The sequence below is a fragment of the Bombina bombina genome, chromosome 7 (assembly GCF_027579735.1).
Source record: "Bombina bombina isolate aBomBom1 chromosome 7, aBomBom1.pri, whole genome shotgun sequence".
Taxonomy (NCBI): domain Eukaryota; kingdom Metazoa; phylum Chordata; class Amphibia; order Anura; family Bombinatoridae; genus Bombina; species Bombina bombina.
This window is the reverse complement of record NC_069505.1, coordinates 373,561,324-373,587,352: the sequence shown is the minus strand read 5'-3', so window position 1 is coordinate 373,587,352 and position 26,029 is coordinate 373,561,324. Positions and strand designations below refer to the sequence as shown.

Here is a 26,029-nt window from a genome sequence, read left to right as displayed (position 1 = left end):
AAACTGGGGGATGAGTAATAAAGGGATTATCTATCTTTTTAAATAATAATAATTCGGGAGTAGACTGTCCCTTTAACAACCACAACATACTCTGTACTTCGCTAGTTGTTAAGGTTTTTTGTGACCCAGCCAGCAGCAGCAGCAAGACCGCACTATGATGACCTCTGAGTTAGCTGCTGATTGGGGCTGCACATATACACCTCTTGCTATTGGCTGATCTGATGTTCAACTAACTCCCAGTAATGCATTGCTGCTCCTTCAGTAAAGGATACCAATAGACTGAAGCATATATGATAATCGAAGTTTATTGTAAAGTTGTTTTAAATTGTATGCTCTATCTGAATCATGACATCTTTTTTGGGGGTTTCCTGTCCCTTTAATATTGGCTCATATTTTACCCGTCTGGTCAGTAAAATCATCTGGGTGGTGTGTTCACTAAAATAGGTCCTAGGGAGAATACTGCAGTTAAACCACATGTTAAAGGGATACTAAATCCAAATTTTGTATTTCATGATTCAGATAGAGCAGGCAATTTTAAGCAACTTTCTAATGTACTCCTATTATCAATTTGTCTTTGTTCTCTTGGTATCTGTAACGGATACCCCGGCTACCCCGACTGGGTAACTCCGCCAAACGGGTCCTGCTTCCTCCCTACCGACTGCAGCTATGTGGCTGGCTAGTGACCATAGCCAGTAGTCACCCCTGATGCCCGACAGCACCAGTAATGAACGCTCACCACTGTGTATATTTAGATCTAGGAATGCATAGCTATCCCTAATCTTAAAACCCTCTCTTACTAAAAAAAAGTGTATTTTGCCACTGGGGTAGTAGATTATTATATAGCCCCATAATAGTGGAGGTCGGGTGTTAATGGTGAGTGTTTAGTGATAATCTGGATATTCAGCCATTCACAGTGATTACACTAAGGGAATATATATAAGCCCTCATACTAATGAACGCTCACCACTGTAACGCGATTAGTACTACCAATAATTATCAGTGATTTTCTTTGGATAGCCACAATAAATTTGCACACAATCACAGTGAATAAATTCAAGCAATTTACCGTCTAGTAATTCCAGTAAGGGATTGTTATTAAGAGATACAGATTATTGTTTCCTTTTTCCTCTATCATTAGTTATACAACACTACCCTCTAGTGTCAAGTAATATAAGTGCAACATAATTTATCATCTGTAGAGGCTGTACAGGTAGTCCTCAATTTACGCCGGGGTTAGGTTCCAGAAGGAATGGTTGTAAATCAAAACCTTTGTAAATTGAAACCTAGTTTATAATGTAAGTCAATGGGAAGGGAGGGAGTTAGGTTCCAGGCCCCTCTCAAAATTGTCATAAGTAACACCTAATACATTATTTTTAAAGCTTTGAAATGAAGACTTTAATTGCTAAACAGCATTATAAACCTAATAAAATAATCACACAACACAGAATATATAATTAAACTAAGTTAAATGAACAAAAACATTTGCTAAACGGCATTATAAACCTAATAAAATAATCACACAACACAGACTTCACTTGCATTTTTCTGCAAACAGTTCTTTCTATGCATTCCAATCTGGACTGATTTATATACAGGAAGATCTTGTTCCTTTGAAATCTGCTCGATAGCTCAGGTCTGGTTAAACTGATTAATTTCAGCTTGCTTGGCTTTGCTGCAACACAAGCGGACAGCTCCACCTAATGGCTATTTTAACAAATGCACTGCTTCTCAATGCTTTTCAATAGCAGTCACATGACTGGAAAAAAAGGTTGTTATTCTGAAACAGTGTAAATTGAACCGTTGTAAACCGAGGGCCACATGTATAACAAATGTCGATATAACTAATGCCTCTTAAGATGTCGTAATACACAGCAGTCCAATTCACAAGAACTTGGTAATATACATATAACCTAATTATAAACCCAAAAAGGTCCTACACAAATATTATCAAAATATTTATTACTATGGATGCTATGAGATATACAGCAATTTATATAGAGGAATAAAATTTGCTTCACAAGTGTACATATAGCTGGGAATCACTGTGCTAATTATCCCATAATTAATCTCAATACTGGTATAACAGATGAGACCGTTTGTTTACTCCCTTCTATTTCATTAGTGGTCATTTGAGAGTATTTAGTCTTTAACGGACCTACAAAATCAGAGTATCGTTTATGATCTTTAATGAGGGATATCTGTAGAAGTGCCCCTTAGTTCCGGCACAATTGATGAATTCATCTACACAACGTGCTTATCAGACATTAAGCTCTTTTGAGCATTGTGCGCACCTTATATCTGCAATTGATTTTAAGTACCCATTTTTAAAGAAATCTAATAAAGTTTTATTTTTAACCACTTATGATGAAAATTTCCACATCACTATAATAATTTAGGGGAATAGAGTGCTACATGTGTATTCTTATTTACAACAATCTCTAGTGGTAATTATTCAAGTTTCTGTTCATACACAGCACCTGTGGTCTCTCTTTAAACTGTATAAGGCCAATTGAGTATTACTTTAAGCCCTTCTCCGTTATTTATCTTTAGTAGTGCCATCTCTTTTTCTTATTTCAACAGCACCAGTACTCAGGGTCCCACCCTATGGCAGACTCCGGCTACCCAGATTAGGTAGCTGTGCCTGAGGTTCCTTCCTCTGCCTGGAACAGGCTGCTATGTAGCCCAGGAAAGTGATTTTAGCTGGAGCCAACCCAAATAACTAGACATACTAGCATTCAGGTTACACAGGAACTGATTTTATTGAAAACACACACTCCTTTTATACACAAAGCTCATCTTGATAAGATACTGGACAATACCACAATATCCCCACCATTCCCTCCTTTCCAAACTGACCGGCACCTCCATAGCAGCCACAGTCCCACAGAATCCCAGGACACAGGGGTGGTGGTTTCGGGGTGATTCCGGGGGAGCAGCAACACTTCCAGGGTGTCATTTTAAAGCTTTCGGTCCCCAGATGCCACAGTCCAAAAACCAGCGTGATTTGTCACTGGAGCGACCAGGGGTAAAGTTAGCGGGTGTCCTGCTGTTCTGTGGCTGACCTGAAGTTCAAAGAGCAAGTGTTAAACCCCTACCCCCCCTAAAACTTCACCCCTGTTGTTTCTCAGTGGTTCTGGGCTCCTCAGAGCAACCACAATCTCTGGTAGCTTTTCTTTGCTTGTTTTGTGTTCTAAACTTGTTAAGAGAAGAGCTGATGTATGACCGGGAAAACCCTCCTAGGCTGGCCGGGCTCCTGGAACTCCCGGTCGGCTGCCTCACAACGGACACCCGCCTAACCCCTCACATGCTCTTCTCTTAACAAGTTTAGAACACAAAATAAGCAAAGAAAAGCTTCCAGAGATTGTGGTTGCTCTGAGGAGCCCAGAACCACTGAGAAACAACAGGGGTGAAGTTTTAGGGGGGGAGGGGTTTAACACTTGCAGCCCGGTATCCGTGACAGTATCTTTATTTAAAAAATCAGGAATGAAAGCTTTGGAGCCAGCCCATTTTAGGTTCAGCACCTGGGTTGCGCTTGCTGATTGGATGGCTAAATGTAGCCAGGGCGCTGGACCAAAAATGGCCCGGCTCCAAAGCATTAATATTTGCTTTTTCAAATAAAGATACCAAGAGAACAAGGAAAATTTGAAAATAGGAGTAAATTATAAAGTTGCTTAAAATTGCATGCTCTATCTGAATCATGAAATACAAAATTTGGGTTTACTATCCCTTTAAAGGGACTGTCTGCTTGATTTTTTATTTATTGTTTAAAAAGATAGATAACACCTCTACAACAAATTCTCAGCTTTGCACAACCAGCATTGTTATATTAGTATACTGTATAACCTCTGTTTGCCAGTTTCTAAGCGCCTGCAGGCTGCCTCTTATCTCAGTACTTTTTATTAGCTTTTTAAATCTTGCACACAGTCAAACAGTGCTAGTTTATGTGTGCCATATAGATAGCATTGTGCTCACTCCCATGGAGAATGATAATGGTTATACAAAAAACAGCACTGATTGGCTAAAATGCAAGTTTATAAAAAAGCAATGAGATAAGGGGGCAATCTGCAGAGGTTTAGATACAGATAATCATAGAGGTAAAAAGTGTATTAATATAACAGTGTTGGTTATGCAAAACGGGGGGATTATTTATCTTTTCAAACAATAACAATTTTCAAGTAGACTGTCCCTTTAACCCCTTAACGACTGAGGACGTGCAGGGTACGTCCTCAGAAAAAAGGCAGTTAACGCCTGAGAACGTACCCTGCACGTCCTCAGTGTGGAAAGCAGCTGGAAGCGATCCTGCTCGCTTCCAGATGCTTTCCGGTTATTGCATTGATGCCTCGATATTGTTGTCAGATAGAAGATCAGGAATCAGGCATTTTGTGAGATAGAAGATCAGGAATCAGGCATTTTGTGAGATAGAAGATCAGGAATCAGGCATTTTGTGAGATAGAAGATCAGGGATCAGGCTTGTTGTGAGATAGAAGATCAGGGATCAGGCATGTTGTGAGATAGAAGATCAGGCATATTGCCAGATAGAAGGTCAGGGATCAGGCATGTTGTGAGATAGAAGATAAGGGATCAGGCATGTTGTCAGATAGAAGATCAGGGATCAGGCATGTTGTCAGATAGAAGATCAGGGATCAGGCATGTTGTCATATAGAAGATCAGGGATCAGGCATGTTGTCATATAGAAGATCAGGGATCAGGCATGTTGTCAGATAGAAGATCAGGGATCAGGCATGTTGTCAGATAGAAGATCAGGGATCAGGCATGTTGTTAGATAGAAGATCAGGGATCAGGCATGTTGTCAAATAGAAGATCAGGGATCAGGCATGTTGTTAGATAGAAGATCAGTGGCCAGGCATGTTGTCAAATAGAAGATCAGTGGTCAGGCATGTTGTCAGATAGAAGGTCAGTGGTCAGGCATGTTGTCAGATAGCAGGTTAGTGGTCAGGTGTGTTTTCAGATAGAAGATCAGTGGTCAGGCGTGTTGTCAGATAGAAGGTCAGTGGTCAGGCGTGTTGTCAGATAGCAGGTCAGTGGTCAGGCGTGTTGTCAGAAGGTCAGTGGTCAGGCATGTTGTCAGATAGAAGATAACCTGCAATAACCTTTGTAAGCCATCCGGTGCAGAGAGAGCCACTCTGGCCCTCTCTGCACCGGAGATCGGTGGCTTACTGCGTTGGTGGGTGGGAGCCGGACCGGGAGGCGGGTGGCGGCCATCGATGGCCCTGGTTGTGTGAAGGGGGGCGGGATCGTGGGCGGGGGTGGCTGGGGCCGCGCACGGGCGCGCGCGTGCGTGCACGGGAGGGTGGGGGCGGGCGCGTGCACGGGGAGGGAGCGGGTGGGAACCGCTACACTACAGAAAATGCTGAAATAAAAAATGGAAAAAAAATATAAATAATGTAAAAAAAAAAAAAAACGATCAGCAAGGTGGTGGGGGTTTGTCTGTGTGTGTGTGTGGGGGGGGGAAGCTACAAAGCTACACTACAGAAAAAAACAAAAAACAGAAAAAAAGCACTTTTTATTGCAAACTGGGTACTGGCAGACAGCTGCCAGTACCCAAGATGGCCCCCAATAAGGCAGAGGGGAGGGTTAGAGAGCAGTTTTGGGGGGGATCAGGGAGGTTGGGGGCTAAGGGGGGGATCCTACACAGTAGCATATGTAAATATGCTAAAAAAAATGTATTTATTTTTTTAAAACCCTTTTATTTTAGTACTGGCAGACTTTCTGCCAGTACTTAAGATGGCGGGGACAATTGTGGGGTGGGGGAGGGAAGGGAGCTGTTTGGGAGGGATCAGGGGGTGGGATGTGTCAGATGGGAGGCTGATCTCTACACTAAAGCTAAAATTAACCCTGCAAGCTCCCTACAAACTCCCTAATTAACCCCTTCACTGCTAGCCATAATACACGTGTGAGGCGCAGCAGGATTTAGCGGCCTTCTAATTACCAGAAAGCAACGCCAAAGTCATATATGTCTGCTATTTCTGAACAAAGGGGATCCCAGACAAGCATTTACAACCATTTGTGCCATAATTGCACAAGCTGTTTGTAAATGATTTCAGTGAGAAACCTAAAATTGTGAAAACATTTACGTTTTTTTTAATTTGATCGCATTTGGCGGTGAAATGGTGGCATGAAATATACCAAAATGTGCCTAGATCAATACTTGGGGTTGTCTACTACACTACACTAAAGCTAAAATTAACCCTACAAGCTCCCTAAAAGCTCCCTAATTAACCCCTTAACTGCTGGGCATAATACACTTGTGGTGCGCAGTGGCATTTAGCGGCCTTCTAATTACCAAAAAGCAACGCCAAAGCCATATATGTCTGCTATTTCTGAACAAAGGGGATCCCAGAGAAGAATTTACAACCATTTATGCCATAATTGCACAAGTTGTTTGTAAATAATTTCAGTGAGAAACCGAAAGTTTGTGAAAAAGTGAACGATTTTTTGTATTTGATCGCATTTGGCGGTGAAATGGTGGTATGAAATATACCAAAATGGGCCTAGATCAATACTTTGGGATGTCTACTAAAATAAAATATATACATGTCAAGGGATATTCAGGGATTCCTGAAAGATATTAGTGTTCTAATGTAACTAGCGCTAATTTTGGGAAAAAATGGTTTGGAAATAGCAAAGTGCTACTTGTATTTATGGCCCTATAACTTGCAAAAAAAGCAAAGAACATGTAAACATTGGGTATTTCTAAACTCAGGACAAAATTTAGAAACTATTTAGCATGGGTGTTTTTTGGTGGTTGTAGATATGTAACAGATTTTGGGGCTCAAAGTTAGAAAAAGTGTGTTTTTTTCCATTTTTCCTCATATTTTATCATTTTTTTTATAGTAAATTATAAGATATGATGAAAATAATGGTATTTTTAGAAAGTCCATTTAATGGCGAGAAAAACGGTATATAATATGTGTGGGTACAGTAAATGAGTAAGAAGAAAATTATAGCTAAACACAAACACCGCAAAAATGTAAAAATAGCCTTGGTCCCAAACGGACAGAAAATGGAAAAGTGCTGTGGTCATTAAGGGGTTAAAGGGATAGTCTAGTCCAAAATTAACTTTCATGATTTAAATAGGGCATGTCATTTTAAACAATTTTCCAATCTACTTTTAATCACCAATTTTGCTTTGTCCTCTTGGTATTCTTAGTTGAAAGCTAAACCTAGGAGGTTCATATGCTAATTTCTAAGACCTTGAAGGCCGCCTCTTCTCTCAGGGCATTTTGACAGTTTTTCACCACTAGAGGGTGTTAGCTCATGCGTGTCATACAGATAAACACTGTGTCCAAAATTAACTTTCATGATTTAAATAGGGCATGTCATTTTAAACAATTTTCCAATCTACTTTTAATCACCAATTTTGCTTTGTCCTCTTGGTATTCTTAGTTGAAAGCTAAACCTAGGGAGGTTTCATATGCTAATTTCTAAGACCTTGAAGGCCGCCTCTTCTCTCAGGGCATTCTTGACAGTTTTTCACCACAGAGGGGTGTTAGCTCATGCGTGTCATACAGATAAACACTGTGCTCACGCATGACAGAGTTCCTATGAGCCTGTCAAAGTCTGTCAAAGAACTGAAATAAGGGGGCAATCTGCAGAAGCGTAGATACAAGATAACCCAGAGGTAAAAAGTTTATTAATATAACGGTGCCCCTTTAACAGTAGTGCCATTTTCATGTGTTCTTATTAACTGCTTTCATAGCTGTCAATAATTAGCTTAAAGGACATGATAATACCATAATTCATGAAACCATTTTTATTATTACACTTTGGTAATCTTCTGCCCACAACCCATGGAAAGCAAATTATAGTTGTAAAGGATTAACTATAAAAGGGTGTTTTTTATGTTGAAAGTATAATGGACAGAAATAATTTAATGATGCAATGTGAGTAAATAGCATGTATGAAAATATGTATAAAATTATTAATATAATCTTACAGGGGTTGTTGACAAAATATACTTGAAATGTATGAGCCAGTAAGAATATTTAGGGAGCCAGACATTGGTAATTGTTTATAGATATAACTAGTCCTACAGCCTCCATGTACACTGGCCATTTTTTGTAGTACAACGTTCCCACCCTTGCTCTCTCTCTCCTCCCCCCTCCTCTTTCTGCTATCTCTCTCTCTCACCCCCTCTTTATACGCTCTCTCTCCCCCTCTTCTTATGCGCTCTCCTCTCCCCCCTCTCTTTTGCGCACTCTCTCTCCTTTTTGCATCTCCTCCCCATCTCTTTTGCTCTCTCTCTCTCCCCCTCTCTTTGCTCTCTCTTTCTCTCCCCCTCTCTTTGCTCCCTCTTTCTCTCCCCCTCTCTTTGCTCTCTCTTTCTCTCCCCCTCTCTTTGCTCTCTCTTTCTCTCCCCCTCTCTTTGCTCTCTCTCTCTCTCTCTCCCCCTCTCTTTGCTCTCTCTCTCTCTCCCCCTCTCTTTGCTCTCTCTCTCTCTCTCCCCCTCTCTTTGCGCGCTCTCTCTCTCTCCCCCTCTCTTTGCTCTCTCTCTCTCTCTCTCCCCCTCTCTTTGCTCTCTCTCTCTCTCTCCCTCTCTTTGCTCTCTCTCCCCCTCTCTTTTGCACGCACTCTCTCTCTCTCTCTCTCTCTCTCTCTCTCTCTCTCTCAATGGTCTGATATCATGTCCAGCAGCCAAGAAGTGTGAGGAGACAGAGACATCCCCTATTTTTACACTTATGTTTGATTTATGTTCAATTAATCCTTTCTCTTGCCCTCCTACAAATTTCTCCAACATAAATTAAACCACACGGACACTTTATAAGATACACAACAAAAGTACAAAAGTGGATCAGTTTGTTAGAAACTCTTTTATTCATTTTGTTCCTTTTGTAGGGTGGCAACAAATGTCCTCTTTTACCATGAAATTGCAATTGCTGCATCCCAAACAGACTTACAAGTGGGTCCCAGATAAGATATGTAGCGATAAGCAGGTTTTAAGCAGGCCAGACAGTGGTCAGGCATGTTGACATGTCAGGCAAACCAGTAACCAGGCATGTTGTCAGATGGCAGTTCAGTCAGGCCAACACTCAGGTAAATCAGTGGTCAAGCATGTTGTCAGATAGCGGGTCAGTGGTCAGGCATGTTTTCAGAAGCAGGTCAGTGGACAGGCATGTTGTCAGATATCAGATCAGTGTTCGGGCGCGTTGTCAGATAGAAGATCAGTGGTCAGGGCATGTTGTCAGATAGAAGATCCATTGTTAGGCATGTTGTCAGATAGAAGATCAGAATCAGGCATTTTGTGAGATAGAAGATCAGGAATCAGGCATTTTGTGAGATAGAAGATCAGGAATCAGCATTTTGTGAGATAGAAGATCAGGGATCAGGCTTGTTGTGAGATAGAAGATCAGGGATCAGGCATGTTGTGAGATAGAAGATCAGGCATATTGCCAGATAGAAGGTCAGGGGATCAGGCATGTTGTGAGATAGAAGATAAGGATCAGGCATGTTGTCAGATAGAAGATCAGGGATCAGGCATGTTGTCATATAGAAGATCAGGGATCAGGCATGTTGTCAGATAGAAGATCAGGGATCAGGCATGTTGTCAGATAGAAGATCAGGATCAGGCATGTTGTTAGATAGAAGATCAGGATCAGGCATGTTGTCAAATAGAAGATCAGTGGTCAGGCATGTTGTCAAATAGAAGATCAGTGGTCAGGCATGTTGTCAGATAGAAGGTCCAGTGGTCAGGGCATGTTGTCAGATAGCAGGTAGTGGTCAGGTGTGTTTTCAGATAGAAGATCAGTGGTCAGGGCGTGTTGTCAGATAGAAGGTCAGTGGTCAGGCGTGTTGTCAGATAGCAGGTCAGTGGTCAGGCGTGTTGTCAGAAGGTCAAGTGGTCAGGCATGTTGTCAGATAGAAGATCAGTGGTCAAGGCATATTGCCAGATAGAAGGTCAGTGGTCAGGTGTGTTGCCAGATAGAAGATCAGTGGTCAGTCATGTTGTCATATAGCAGGTTAGTAAAGGATTAGCGCCATCGAAGTAAACAAAGTGCAGGGGATATATAAAACCCATTCCCTTATCACTATAATGCTATTCTATGTCTCAATAAATATACTTTTAAGCTATAGAGGCATCCTAGGGTGCATGCTGCATCACACATTGATGTCAATTGATACCACTAAGCTTCAGGAGTTGTGGCATGATGTAAGTGATTCAAGGATAGTCATAATTTTCATTGGTTGGTGGATAGTACCAGAGCATTATTGACTCATTGATAGTGATGGTATTTTGTTATGGAGCATAGCTCCATTTCTTAAAGGGCCATAATAACCAAATGTTTAAACATTTGAAAGTGATGCACTATAGCTATAAAAAGCTGACTAGAAAATATCACTTAAACATCTCTATGTAAAAAAAGAAAGATATTATACCTCAAACGTTTCTCAGTAGCCACATCCCATTGTAAAGGACTTCTAAGCAACAAATCAGTATGTCTGTCCCGGGACAGTGGAAGGAGCGAGCTTACGTGCACTCTCATCTTATTTCACCCTATTCAGCTTAAGGAAGTTTACAATGAAATCTCATGAGAGTTAAGTCAAATCTCATGAGATCACAGTAAAAGAGTTCATGACCTCAGCACTGTTGATGCTGATTGGCTGCTGTTTATTTCTTCTTCTTTTTTTTTATCTGCAGCTGAGCAGCAGTTGAGTATAACTTTTTACACAGAACTTACTCTGCTGAGCTGAGGAAATTGTGAGGTAAAATATCTTCCTTTTTTAAATTTTTTTAACACTCAGGTGATATTTTCCTGTCAGCTTTTTACAGTTATACTGCATCAGTTTCAAGTGATTTAGCATATGAGTATTATGTCCCTTTAAATAAAATCTCAATACCTTAAGCACAATATTACAAAAAATATACTATTTATCTCAGTAAGTTATAACAATATCTCCTTCTCTGCAGGTTACACCTTGACCCCTATGGCCAGGATATTACGAGGCCTTAGTGTAATGATGTCCCGCGCATACACAACAACCAGGCGTACAATATCATTGCAGGAGGATGCAAGGCAGATATTTTCGGCTGCAGTATCCGCAGTGCTTCCTCATCACATGCTTCGTAGGACGCTGTCAGTGAGGGACGGCTCTGTCCTGGTTTGTGGGGGGATGGAGATTCCCCTAAATAACAATCTCTATCTGGTTGGATTTGGAAAAGCTGTGCTGGGAATGGCAGCAGCAGTAGAGCAAATTGTAGGAATACACCTGCTGCAGGGAGTTATCAGCATCCCACGAGGAATGGAGAAAAGCCTACAACAAGCTGGGAGAAGGTACGTCAATGTTTAGGGTTATATAAAAGGGATAGAGGAAGTCTATGATCCACTTACACATTGGGTACACAGGACAAGTTGGATGTTATCGGTTGGTTCTTGTAGAAGGGTGCTGGGGGCTGGATATCACCCATTTATTGCAATTTCATCCCCAAACTTTAAAGCTGCTTGCTGCTCTGAATTTGCAAGATACAGCTTTTTTTTCATTAAAGGGATATCAAATCCAAAAAAGTTCCATCCAAGTAAATTGGAAAGTTATTTTAAAATTTATGGTCTATCTGGCTCATAAATGTGGAGTTTCAGAGCCATCTTTGCTCACTGATTACTTATTTTCCTTGTTACCTCCAGGGAAATGCTTCTTTCTCCTGGATCCGGATTCAAGCAATAGAAGGAGCAGAAAACAATATGGCGGATGAGGCGGCACTAGAGGCTGCTAGACAAATACAAAGTCTAGCAGAGAAACTGACTGAACAAGATATACTACTGGTGCTGATATCAGGTGAGACAAGAAATATATATATATATATATAATAAAGAGAACACGGTTGCTTTATTCTATTATTTATTTATGTTTTGGGTTTATTTCTTTGGGTCATTTAAAAACCTAAAAATATTAGTCAAAACCTGAAACAGCATTTAAAGAATGCTCATTATGGCATTATGTGGGGCTTTAAAGAATGGCATTATGTGGGGCTTTAAAATTCAAAGCCATTTCAATGTATTTACAAAAAATTAATTATCCCATGGTTTGAAATGCATTTGTGGTGCAACAACACAAGTATTCCAATCCATCAAAAACACATTTCAAGCAGATTTCTTTCATGTAATTGGCAAGAGTCCATGAGCTAGTGACGTATGGGATATACAATCCTATCAGGAGGGTCAAAGTTTCCCAAACCTCAAAATGCCTATAAATACACCCCTCACCACACCCACAATTCAGTTTTACAAACTTTGCCTCCTATGAAGGTGGTGAAGTAAGTTTGTGTTAAGATTTCTACATTGATATGCGCTTCTCAGCATTTTGAAGCCCGATTCCTCTCAGAGTACAGCGAATGTGAGGGTTGTGAAGGGAGTATCACCTATTGAATGCAATGGTTTTCCTCACAGGAGATCTATTTCATAGGCTCTCTGTTATCGGTCATAGAGATTCATCTTCTACCTCCCTTATTCAGATCGACGATATACTCTCATATTCCATTACCTCTACTGATAACTGTTTCAGTACTGGTTTGGCTATCTGCTATATGTGGATGGGTGTCTTTCGGTAAGTATGTTTTCATTACTTAAGACACTCTCAGCTATGGTTTAGCACTTTATGTTTTAATATAAAGTTCTAAATATATGTATTGTACTTATTTGCCATGAGTCAGCTTTATGTATATTTCCTTTTGCAGACTATCAGTTTCATATTTGGGAAATATTTTTCTTACCTGGGGTATAGTCTTTTTTCAATTGACTGATTTTTCATTAAAATTTGCGGGCAAAATGCCAAAGCTTATTGCATTATTTTTGGCACGAGAATTTTTTTGGCACAAAGGTACGTCCGATGATGCAAATTCGTAATTTCCGGCGTCTTAGTTGACGCCGAGTTTCTTGCACAGGTTGCATCTTCAATGACGTGAGTATGTCATTTCTGGATGTTGTTAGCGCCAAAAAAGTTTCAGTTTACATTGTGTGTCATACTTGGCACCAAATAATTTCATTATTTAAAGGGACAGTCTAGGCCAAAATAAACTTTCATGATTCAGATAGAGCATGTAATTTTAAACAATTTTCCAATTTACTTTTATCACCAATTGAGGCTTAGATACAAGATAATCACAGAGGTTAAAAGTATATTAATATTACTGTGTTGGTTATGCAAAACTGGGATATGGGTAATAAAGGGATTATCTATCTTTTAAAACAATAAAAATTCTGGTGTAGACTGTCCCTTTAAAACCCAATACCTATGTGCCTCTTGCCTTTTTCTATGTCAGAGGGCTATGCTGTTTGCATTTTTTTCCCATTCCTGAAACTGCCATATAAGGAAATTGATAAGTTTGCTTTATATGTTGTTTTTTCTCTTACATTTGCAAGATGTCTCAATCTGATCCTGTCTCAGAAACCACTGTTGGAATCCTGCTGCCTGATAACAGTTCTACCAAAGCTAAGTGCATTTGTTGTAAATTTGTGGAGATTATATCTCCAGCTGTGGTATGTAATAATTGTCATGATAAGCTTTTACATGCAGATAATAATGATTTTTTTTCTCTCACGCATCCCAGCAAATCCAGTGAAGGCTCAGGCTTTTCTGAAGTGTGTTTCAGACCTGGAGCTTTCAGGGGTTATCATACCAGTTCCGTTTCAGGAACAGGGTCTGGGGTTTTATTCAAATCTATTCATTGTCCCAAAGAAAGAAAATTCATTCAGGCCAGTTTTGGATCTGAAAATTTTGAATCGTTATGTAAGAGTGCCAACTTTCAAGATGGTTACTATAAGGACTATTCTGCCTTTTGTTCAGCAAGGGCATTATATGTCCACAATAGACTTATGCATCCTATATCTTCATATTCCGATTCATCCAGATCGCTATCAGTTTCTGAGATTCTCTTTTCTAGACAAGCATTACCAATTTGTCAGTCTTCCGTTTGGCCTAGCGACGGCTCCAAGAATCTTTTCAAAGGTTCTCGTGCCCGACTCTCTGTAATCAGAGAACAAGGTATTGCAGTGTTTCCTTATTTGGACGATATCTTGGTACTAGCTCAGTCTTTACGTTCTGCAGAATCTCACACAAATCAACTAGTGTTGTTTCTTCAAAGACATGGTTGGAGGATCAATTTACCAGAAAGTTATTTGATTCCTCAGACAAGGGTCACCTTTTTAGGTTTCCAGATAGATTCAGTGTCCATGACTTTGTCTCTAACAGACAAGAGACGATTAAAATTGGTTTCAGCCTGTCGGAACCTTCAGTCTCAATCATTTCCTTCAGTAGCTATGTGTATGGAAGTTTTAGGTCTCATGACTGCAGCATCGGACACGATCCCTTTTGCTCATTTTCATATGAGACCTCTCTAGCTTTGTATGCTGAACCAATGGTGCAGGGATTATACAAAGTTATCACAATTAATATCCTTAAATCCCATGATCGACTATCTCTGACTTGGTGGTTAGATCACCATCATATAGCTCAAGGGGCCTCTTTTGTTCGTCCAACCTGGACTGTGATCACAACAAATGCAAGTCTTTCAGGTTGGGGAGCTGTCTGGGGATCTCTGACAGCACAAGGGGTTTGGAAATCTCAAGAGGTGAGATTACCAATCATTTTTTTAGAACTCTGTGCTATTTTCAGGTCTTTTTAGGTTTGGCCTCTGTTGAAGAGAGAACCGTTCATTTGTTTTCAGAAAGACAATATCACAACTGTGGCATATGTCAATCATCAGGGTGAGACTCACAGTCCCCAAGCTATGAAAGAAGTATCTTGGATACTTGCTTGGGCGGAATCCAGCTCCTGTTTAATTTCTGCAGTTCATATTCCAGGTATAGACAGTTGGAAAGCGGATTATCTCAGCCAACAGACTTTACATCCGGGGGAGTGGTCGCTCCATCTAGATGTGTTTTCTCAGATTGTTCAGATGTGGGGTCTTCCAGAAATGGATCTGATGGCTTCCCATCTAAACATGAAACTACCCAGGTACCTGTCCAGGTCCAGGGATCCTCAGGCGGAAGTGGTGGTTGCGTTAGCAGTTCCTTGGTGTTACCAACCAGCTTATATCTTCCCGCCTCTGGTTCTTCTTCCAAGAGTGATTTCCAAGATCCTCATGGCACAATCGGATAAGGCAGTTTTGCGGACTTCATTTAAATTTTTACCTAAGGTTGTGAATTCTAACAACATTAATAGAGAAATTGTTGTCCCTTCTTTGTGTCCTAATCCAAAGAATTCTTTGCATTCTTTGGATGTGGTAAGAGCTTTGAAGAGCTATGTTGAAGCTACTAAAGATTTCAGGAAGACTTCTAGTCTATGTGTTATCGTTTCTGGTTCTAGGAAAGGTCAGAAGCCTTCTGCCATTTCCTTTCGCATCGTGGTTAAAGCTTTTGATTCATCAGGCTTATTTGGAGTCGGGTCAGGACCCGCCTCAAACAATTACAGCTCATTCTACTAGATCAGTCTCCACTTTGTGGGCTTTTAAGATTGAAGCTTCAGTTGATCAGATTTGCAAAGCAGCAACTTGGTCTTCTTTGCATACATTTACTAAATTCTACTGTTTTGATGTATTTGCTTCCTCGGAAGCAGTTTTTGGTAGAAAAGTTCTTCAGGCAGCCGTTTCAGTTTGATTCTTCTGCTTATGTTTGAGTTTTTTTCTTTTCATTATGAGAATAAAAACTTATATTTTGGGTTGTGGATTTATTATTTTCAGCGAAAAATGGCTGTTATTATTGTATCCCTCCCTCTCTAGTGACTCTTCTGTGGAGTTCCACATCTTGGGTATTACCATCCCATACGTCACTAGCTCATGGAGAATCCATGAGACCCACCCTTTTTATGGTGGTTATGATTTTTTGTATAAAGCACAATTAATTCCAAATTCCTTTGTTGATGCTTTTTACTCCTTTCTTTATCACCCCACTTCTTGGCTATTCGTTAAACTGAATTGTGGGTGTGGTGAGGGGTGTATTGAAAGGCATTTTGAGGTTTGGGAAACTTTGCCCCTCCTGGTAGGATTGTATATCCCATACGTCACAAGCTCATGGACTCTTGCCAATATGAAAGTAATTAATTTATCAGGTAAGTTCTTACATAAATTATGTTGTTTTTTTTTTAAAGGGACCCTCAAGTCAAAATAAACTTTTATGATTCAGAAAGAGCAGCAGTTTTAAGACACTTTCCAATTTACTTCCATTATGAAATTTTGTACAGTCTTTTTTTTTATATTCACGCTTTTTGGGGCACAAGATCCTACTAAGCATGTGCACAAGCTTGCAGGGTATACGTATACTAGTCTGTGATTGGGTGATGTCTGTCACACGGGGCCATAAAATTGGAGAAAAAATAAATTTATCAGGAAAAGATATTTGAAATTTAGGGTAGGTGTTAAATCATTGTCTTTTTACTATGCAATTGGTAATTATGCAATTCTACTGCATTGAGTGGTCCTTTAAATATTGGACTTTTAAAATTCTTTGTGTAGTAAAGTAAAAACAATCCTTTATTGGGCTTCTTAAAAATACATAGAATCCATACAGATGGCAGACACACAGAGGGACAAAAGGCCTGACGTGTTTTGCGCCCCCTAGTGGCGCTTAATTATAGGTTGACATAGGTGAGGCTAGGTATCCCTTATATATCGATTTGTTAACCCCTTCCTCACAATACAAATAAGGGTAAAAAACAATATTGATAAAAGAAATACATTTTCAAAAGGGTCAATTGAAAATAGAATCGCAAACTACGTATATAAACATGATTATTGTATAATAGTACAAGATGGATTTCAGATAAAGTTACACAAGACCTTATATGTTATAATACACTGTATTTGGACATTCAAATGGCTTGAGACTAAGAAATACAAATTACAAGCCATACTTCCAGCAAGTAACACAATTTCCCTGTATTATTATAATAGATAAAATAGCGGAATATATATATATATATATATATATATATATTATATATATATATATATATATATATGGTATAGGTATAGACCAGGGATCAGCAACCTTCGGCTCCCAGATGTTTTGTAACTACATTTCCCACAATGCTGAGACACTCTTTAGGCTATCTGAGCATCATGGGAAATGTAGTTACAAAACATCTGGGAGCCGAAGGTTGCTGATCCCTGGTATAGATAAAGAGCTAGTTAAAAATAAAGTAGCTTATATCACATTTTTTATTCATGCCAGTTGGAACTCGTGAATGTAATTTCAGTATCCAATACAATTCTTTTTTATCTAGAATTTTTTTTTGTTACCTCCTCTAAGAGGAATGATGGCTACATCTATAATTTGTCGACATGTCTGCTATGTGTGTAAAATGATGGTTATTAAAATGATTGGCTACTGCTGAATCTTTGTAATAATTTTTTACATCTCTAACATGTTCACTAAACCTAGTTCTAACTTCACGTGAGGTCTTGCCTACATACTGTCTCTTGCATAGATTACATGTAAACAAGTAGACCACGTATGACTGGACAGATAGCTCAGCATGCTAAGGCACTGTGGCTGATTTCTGTAGCAACCCAAGGGTTGCAGGTTCGATCCCTGGCGAGGTCCACTCAGCCTTTCATCCTTCCGAGGTTGATAAAATGAGCAGTGCCTTGAGACCCTTACGGGTGATTAGCCGTGCTTTACAAGTACCACATACATACGTATGGGGTTTTGCAGTTAGCATAAAAATCTATATAATACTCAGTATTGTCATAGGTAGATACAAAGGTTTCCCCAATCTTGACGTTAGTACATGTATTACAATTCCTGCTGCCACATTTAAAATGTCCTTTTTTAATTATCCAGTTAGAGGTGGTTACGCTATTTTTGTTTTTCACCAGACTAGGAGAGAGTGATCTAGCTAATGTTTTTGGTTTCTTGGAAACAAACCTACAGTGGTCTATCAGGGGTTTAAGTACTGAATCCCCCGATAATATATGTAAGTGTTTTTTAAGAATTTTACTATACTCTCATATTACTGTGTGTATTCTGTAGTGAATATAATGGTTTCACTAACTTTATCATCACTTTTGCAATTATAAGTTTTAGTAGATCTGGAATTCAGGGTCTTAATTGACTTTCTACATGTTTCCAACTGGGTAGACTCATACCCCCTCTTGATAAGTCTGTCCTTGAGTTCTAGTGATTGGGAATCATAGATGTTGTCTAACTTAGTGTTCCTACGGAGTCTAATGAACTGTCCTCTTGGGATAGCATTAATTAAATGTCCTGGATGCTTAGAGGCAGCATGTAGGATTGTGTTAACCCCTGTAGGTTTTCTGAAGGTCTTTGTGACAATCTGATTATTGACTATATATAGTAAAAAGTTGTGTTATTTAACCCCCTATGGCGCTGCCATTAAAAGTTTAAATAAACCCGGCTTGCGCAGGCAATATGGAGATGTTGAGCTCCATACCTCACAAAAAAAAGCAGTGTTTTGATGTGCTCGTGCACGCTTTCCCCATAGACATCAATGGGGAGAGCCAGCAAAAAAGAAGTCTAACACCTGCGATTGCTGAAACAAAAGCTCTGTAACGCAGCCCCATTGATGTCTATGGGGAAAAAGAAAATACAGTTTAAACCTAACACCCTAAAATAAACCCCACATCTAAAGAACTAATCTGCTGACCCTGATATCGACGACGCCTGCCTACAGTTATCAACCCCTAATCTGCCGCTCCCGATTTCGCCGCCACTATACTAAAGTTATTAACCCCTATTCCGCCGCTCCCCAACATCGCCGCAACTAAATAAAGTTATTAACCCCTAAACCTCTGGCCTCCCACATCACTACCACTAAATAAACCTATTAACCCCTACACCGACAGCCCCCCACATTGGAACATCCTAAATTAAACTATATTAACCCCTAAATCTAACCCTAAAGTAACCCTAACACCCCCTAATTTTAAAATAATGAAATTAGACCTAAATTAAATTTACAATTATTACCTAAATAATTCCTATTTAAAACTAAATACTTACCTATGAAATAAAACCTAAGGTAGCTACAATATAACTTATAGTTATATTGTAGCTAGCTTAGGTTTTATTTTTATTTCACAGGTAATTTTGTATTTATTTTAACTAGGTAGAATAGTTAGTAAATAGTTATTAACTATTTAATAACTACCTAGCTAAAATAAATACAACCTAACCTGCCTTACACTAAAACCTAATATTACAAAAAATAATAAAAACTACCATCACAAAAAATTAAAAAATACAAATTATCCAAAATAATAAAGATTATTCCTATTCTAATACCCTTTAAAAAAAAACACACCCCAAAATATAAAACCCTAATCTAGAATAAACTACCAAGCGCCCTTAAAATGGCCTTTTATAGGGCATTGCCCTGAGTTAAATAGCTCTTTTGCTCCAAAAAAAAAAAAAAATATTCGAATTAGCCAATAGCATGAGAGCTGCTTAAGTCCTAATGGCTGATTTGAACAGCCAATAGGATTTTAGCAGCCCTAATTCCTATTGGCTGAATCAAATTTTTCAGCCAATAGGAATGCAAGGGACGCCATCTTGAATCGCATCCCTTGCTTTGAAGATTCAGTGTACGGCGGCGACCGTATGTAGAGGAAGCTCTGCGACGGATGTCTTCAGGATGGACCCATCCGCGCCTCCGGGATCAAGATAGAAGATGCCTCCTGGATGAAGACTTCTCGCTGCTTGGATCAGGACTTTGCCGTCACCTGGATGAGGACTTCAACACCGGGATGAAGATTATTCAAGCGGGACTTCAAAAACTGTAAATGGATCGTCGGGGTTAGTTTTAGGCTTTTTAAAGGGTTTATTGGGTGGGTTTTATTTTTTAGTTTAGAGTCTGTGCAGTAAAATAGCTAAATGCCCTTTTAACCCCTTAATGACCACAGCACTTTTCCATTTTCTGTCCGTTTGGGACCAAGGCTATTTTTACATTTTTGTGGTGTTTGTGTTTAGCTGTAATTTTCCTCTTACTCATTTACTGTACCCACACATATTATATACCGTTTTTCTCGCCATTAAATGGACTTTCAAAATATACCATTATTTTCATCATATCTTATAATTTACTATAAAAAATATTATAAAATATGAGGAAAAAATGGAAAAAAACACACTTTTTCTAACTTTGACCCCCAAAATCTGTTACACATCTACAACCACCAAAAAACACCCATGCTAAATAGTTTCTAAATTTTGTCCTGAGTTTAGAAATACCCAATGTTTACATGTTCTTTACTTTTTTTGCAAGTTATAGGGCTATAAGTACAAGTAGTACTTTGCCATTTCCAAACCACTTTTTTTCAAAATTAGCGCTAGTTACATTGGGACACTAATATCTTTCAGGAATCTCTGAATATCCATTGACATGTATATATATTTTTTTTAGAAGACATCCCAAAGTATTGATCTAGGCCCATTTTGGTATATTTCATGGCACCATTTCACCGCCGAATGCGATCAAATAAAAAAATTATTTTACTTTTTCACAAATTTTTTCACAAACTTTAGGTTTCTCACTGAAATTATTTACAAACAACTCATGAAATTATGTAATAAATGGTTGTAAATGCTTCTCTGGGATCCCCTTTGTTCATAAATAGCAGACATATATGGCTTTGGCTTTGCTTTTTGGTAATTAGAAGGCTGCTAAATGCCACTGCGCACCAACCGTGTATTATGCCCAGCAGTGAATGGGTTAATTAGGGAGCATGTAGGGAGCTTCTAGGGTTAATTTTAGCTCTAGTGTAGTGTAGTAGACAACCCCAAGTATTGATCTAGGCCCATTTTGGTATATTTCATGCCACCATTTCACCGCCAAAAGCAATCAAATAAAAAAAAATTGTTCACTTTTTCAAACTTCAGGTTTTTCACTAAAATTATTTACAAACAGCTTGTGCAATTATGGCACAAATGGTTTTAAATGCTTCTCTGGGATCCTCTTTGTTCATAAATAGCAGACATATATGGCTTTGGCGTTGCTTTTTGGTAATTATAAGGCCGCTAAATGCTGCTGCGCATCACATGTGTATTATGGCCAGCAGTGAAGGGGTTAATTAGGTAGTTTGTAGGGAGCTTGCAGGGTTAATTTTAGCTTTAGTGTAGAGATCAGACTCCCACCTGACACATCCCACCCCCTGATCCCTCCCAAACAGCACTCTTCCCTCCCCCACCCCACAATTGTCCCCGCCATCTTAAGTACTGGCAGAAAGTCTGCCAGTACTAAAATAAAAGGTATAAGATGGCCTTATTGGGGCCATCTTGGGTACTGGCAGCTGTCTGCCAGTACCCAGTTTGCAAATAAAAATGTTTTTTTTTAATGTTTAACTATTTGTTTCTGTAGTGTAGCTTCCCCCCCACAGTCCAATACCCCACCAGCCAAACCGATCACCAAAATAACCATATTAACCCCTTTGATCCCCACTTCTAACAAAAACATTTTCTGTAGCGTAGTGGTTCCCACCTGCTCCCTCCCCGTGCACGTGCCCACCCGGCCTCCCCGTGCACGCGCGCGCGTCCGTGCGCGTCCCCCCCGGTCGTCCCCGCCCCCGATCCCGCCCCCCTCCACATCACAAAGGCCATCGATGGCCGCCACCCACCTCCCACACCGGCTCCCACCCACCAACGAACGTAGCCGTTAATGTCCGGTGCAGAGAGGGCCACAGAGTGGCTCTCTCTGCACCGGATGGCTACAAATGGTTATTGCAGGATGCCTCGATATCGAGGCATCACTGCAATAACCGGAAAGCAGCTGGAAGCGAGCAGGATCGCTTCCAACTGCTTTCCAAACCGAGGACGTGCAGGGTACGTTCTCAGGCATTAACTGCCTTTTTTTTGAGGACGTACCCTGCACGTCCTCGGTCATTAAGGGGTTAAGGTCAATGCCCATACAAATGCCCTTTTCAGGGCAATGGGTAGCTTAGTTTTTTTTTTTTTATTTTGTTGGTTTGGGGGGGGTGGAGGTTTGTAATGTGGGTATTTGTATTTTTATTTCATAAACAGAGCTGATTTATTTAGGGCAATGCCCTACAAAAGGCCCTTTTAAGGGCCATTAGTAGTTTATTCTAGATTAGGTTTTTTATTTTTTATTTTTTTTATGGGTATTAGAATAGGAATATTTTTTTTATTTTTGATCATTTGTTTGTTATTTTAAGGGCTCCCCAAAATCCCCTTTTGAGGGCCCTTGGTAGTTTGGGGGGTGGGGGTTTGTATAGTGTTAGGGGGTGTTTGTATTATTTTTTGGAGCAAAAGAGTTGTTTAACTCAGGACAATGCCATACAAAAGGCCCTTTTAAGGGCCCTTGGTAGTTTGGGGGGTGGGGGTTTGTATACTGTTAGGGTGTGTGTTTTTTTTTTTTAGCAAAAGAGCTGTTTAACTTAGAGCAATGCCCTACAAAAGGCCATTTTAAGGGCCCCCAAAAGGCCATTTTAAGGGCCTTTGGTAGTTTATTTTAGATTAGGCTTTTTTATTTTGGGGTGTTTTTTTTTTTTTTTTTTTTTTAAAGGGTATTAGAATAGGAATAATTTTTATTTTTTTGGATAATTTCGTTTTTTTTTTGTAATGGTAGGTTTTTTGATTTTTTGTAATGGTAGGTTTTTTGATTTTATTGTAATTTTAGGTTTTAGTGTAAGGTAGATTAGGTTTTATTTGACAGGTAATTTTGTATTTATTTTAACTAGGTAACTATTTACTAACTAGTCTACCTAGTTAAAATAAATACAAACTTACCTGTGAAATAAAAATAAAACCTAAGCTAGCTACAAGGTAACTATTAGTTATAAACAATAACTAGTGTTTCAGTGAAGATATCACTAAAACACTTATAAGATGCGCCTAGGATAAGTATTACAAAGAGATATAAAAAATATATGAGCTGTGAAAATAAAAATAATAAATATAATATAAATAATTATATATAAATGTATAGAGTGGCAATGGCAGTATTATAATATTAGTATCAGAACATTACTTGTGTAATGACACTCAAAAATAATAATAAGTAAAAATAACAATAAAACCTGTAAAGTTCAATGTATGTATTCTGATACAGAGTCCAAGAATATATAATGGCAATTCCAGAAGCTGATAGACAGGTGAGGGTATTCCAAGATAGTATAGGCTGCTCCTCCAGGGTGTTGTGCCGCAACACAGAAGATATATCTAGGAAAGGAAGGATAGAGGGCGCCACATGGTGCAGATCAAAAAATAAATAAAAACAGCAGCAAATGGATCACAAGAATCCTACTCACACAGTATGAGCACTAATGTGCAGTATTCGCAGTCCGGAACCACACGTCGTCCGGTAGACCTCTTTCAAGGGATGTCGTCAGGTGGGATTCCTCGTCTCACCAGGGAGAGTCCAGGGAAATCCAAAGTGGTGTGATGGGAGCAAGTTAGTATCCAATATGGTTCATACCAGAAAGTCCCAAAAAAAAAACAAATGGATGGTAGTGATATAAAATTGGCCTAGGCCAAAAATGATGCGGCAGATAGAGAGTTAAAATGTAATAAAATTTATTCCAAATTAAAAACAACAGCAACGCGTTTCTCAGTGTTCAACACTGTTTCATCAGGCTATATATAGTTATATTGTAGCTAGCTTAGCTTTTATTTCACAGGTAAGTTTGTATTAAGTTTTAAATAGGAATTATTTAGTTAATAATTGTAAGTTTTATTTAACTCCTATTTTAATTATGTTAAAGTTAGGGGGTGTTAGGGTTAGGGGTTAATAGTTTAATTTAGGTTGTTCCGATTTGGTGGGGGACTGGCGGTTTAGGGGCTAATAGGTTTATTTACACCTAGATTTAGAGTTCTGCGTTAGCCTTAAAAAGCAGCGTTAAGGGGTCCTAACGCTGCTTTTTAACGCCCGCTGGTATTACGAGTTTGGCAGGTACAGGTGTGCCGCTCACTTTTTTTCTGAGACTCGAGGCTACCGCAAATCCCCTTACGTCAATTGCGTATACTATCTTTTTAATGGAATTTGCCTAACGCTGGTATTACGAGTCTTGGAAGAAGTGAGCGGTACAGCCTCTACCTCCAAGACTTCTACCGCATAAAAAAGTCAGTAGTTAAGAGTTTTATGGGCTAACGCCGGAACATAAAGCTCTTAACTACAGTGCTACAAAGTACACTAACACCCATAAACTACCTATGAACCCCTAAACCGAGGCCCCCCCACATCGCAAACCCTATAATAAAATTATTTAACCCCTAATCTGCCGACCGGACACCGCCGCCACCTACATTATAGCTATGAACCCCTAATCTGCTGTCCCTAACATCGCTGACACCTATATTATATTTATTAACCCCTAATCTGTCCCCCCCCCCCAACGTCGCCGCCACCTACCTACACTTATTAACCCCTAATCTGCTGACCGGACATCTCCGCCACTATAATAAATGTATTAACCCCTAAACCGCCGCACTCCCACCTCGCAAACACTATAATAAATTTTATTAACCCCTAATCTGCCCTCCCTAACATAGCTGCCACCTACCTACAATTATTAACCCCTAATCTGCCGCCCCCAACATCGCCGCTACTATAATAAAGTTATTAACCCCTAAACCTAACACCCCCCTAAGTTAAATATAATTTAAATAAATCGAAATAAATTTACTATAATTAAATAAATTATTTCTATTTAAAACTAAATACTTACCTATAAAATAAACCCTAATATAGCTACGATATAACTATTAGTTACATTGTAGCTATTTTAGGATTTATATTTATTTTACAGGCAACTTTGTATTTATTTTAACTAGGTATAATAGCTATGAAATAGTTAATAACGATTTAATAGCTACCTAGTTAAAATAAGCACAAAATTACCTGTAAAATAGTACAAAAAAACACTAAATTACAAAAAAAATAAAAAAATATTACAAGAATTTTAATCTAATTACACCTGATCTAAGCCCCCTAATAAAATAAAAAAGCCCCCCAAAATAATAAAATTCCCTACCCTATACTAAATTACAAAAATAATCAGCTCTTTTACCAGCCCTTAAAAGGGCTTTTTGCAGGGCATTGCCCCAAAATAATCAGCTCTTTTACCTGTAAAAATAAATACAAGACCCCTCCCCCCAACATTACAACCCACCACCCACACACCCCTACTCTAAAACCCACCCGATCCCCCCTTAAAAAAACCTAACACTACCCCATTGAAGATCACCCTACCTTGAGCCGTGTTCACCCAGCCGGGCACCACTGGTCATCCAATCCATCCAGAAGTCTTCATCCGATGGGGCAGAAGAGGACATCCAGACCGGGAGAAGGCTTCATCCAAGCGGCATCTTCTATCTTCATCCATCTGGCGCGGAGCGGGTCCATCTTCAAGACATCCGACGCAGAGCATCCTCTTCTTTCCACGGCCGACGACTGAATGAAGGTTCCTTTAAATGACGTCATCCAAGATGGCGTCCCTCGAATTCCGATTGGCTGATAGGATTCTATCAGCCAATCGGAATTAAGGTAGGAAAAATCTGATTGGTTGATGCTATCAGCCAATCGGATTGAAGTTCAATCCGATTGGCTGATTGGATCAGCCAATAGAATGCGAAGTCAATTCTATTGGCTGATCCAATCAGCCAATCGGATTGAACTTCAATCCGATTGGCTGATAGCATCAACCAATCGGATTTTTCCTACCTTAATTCCGATTGGCTGATAGAATCCTATCAGCCAATCGGAATTTGAGGGACGCCATCTTGGATGACGTCATTTAAAGGAACCTTCATTCAGTCGTCGGCCGTGGAAAGAAGAGGATGCTCTGCGTCGGATGTCTTGAAGATGGATCCGCTCCGCGCCAGATGGATGAAGATAGAAGATGCCACTTGGTTGAAGCCTTCTCCCGGTCCGGATGTCCTCTTCTGCCGCATCGGATGAAGACTTCTGGACGGATCGGATGACTAGGGGTGCCCGGCTGGGTGAACATGGCTCAAGGTAGGGTGATCTTTAATGGGGTAGTGTTAGGTTTTTTTTAAGGGGGGATCGGGTGGGTTTTGGAGTAGGGGTGTGTGGGTGGTGGGTGTAATGT

General features: G+C 39.6%; 1 protein-coding gene across 1 annotated transcript in view; it reads left to right on the top strand.

Moving 5' to 3' along the window:
- GLYCTK (glycerate kinase) overlaps positions 1–26,029 on the top strand; it is a 37,332-nt gene that overhangs the window by 626 nt on the left and 10,677 nt on the right. Inside the window, 3 exon segments of the mRNA XM_053689008.1 lie at positions 10,928–11,291; positions 11,640–11,656; positions 11,659–11,790. Coding sequence (XP_053544983.1) covers positions 10,945–11,291; positions 11,640–11,656; positions 11,659–11,790 — 496 coding nt within the window. The 5' untranslated portion in view covers positions 10,928–10,944.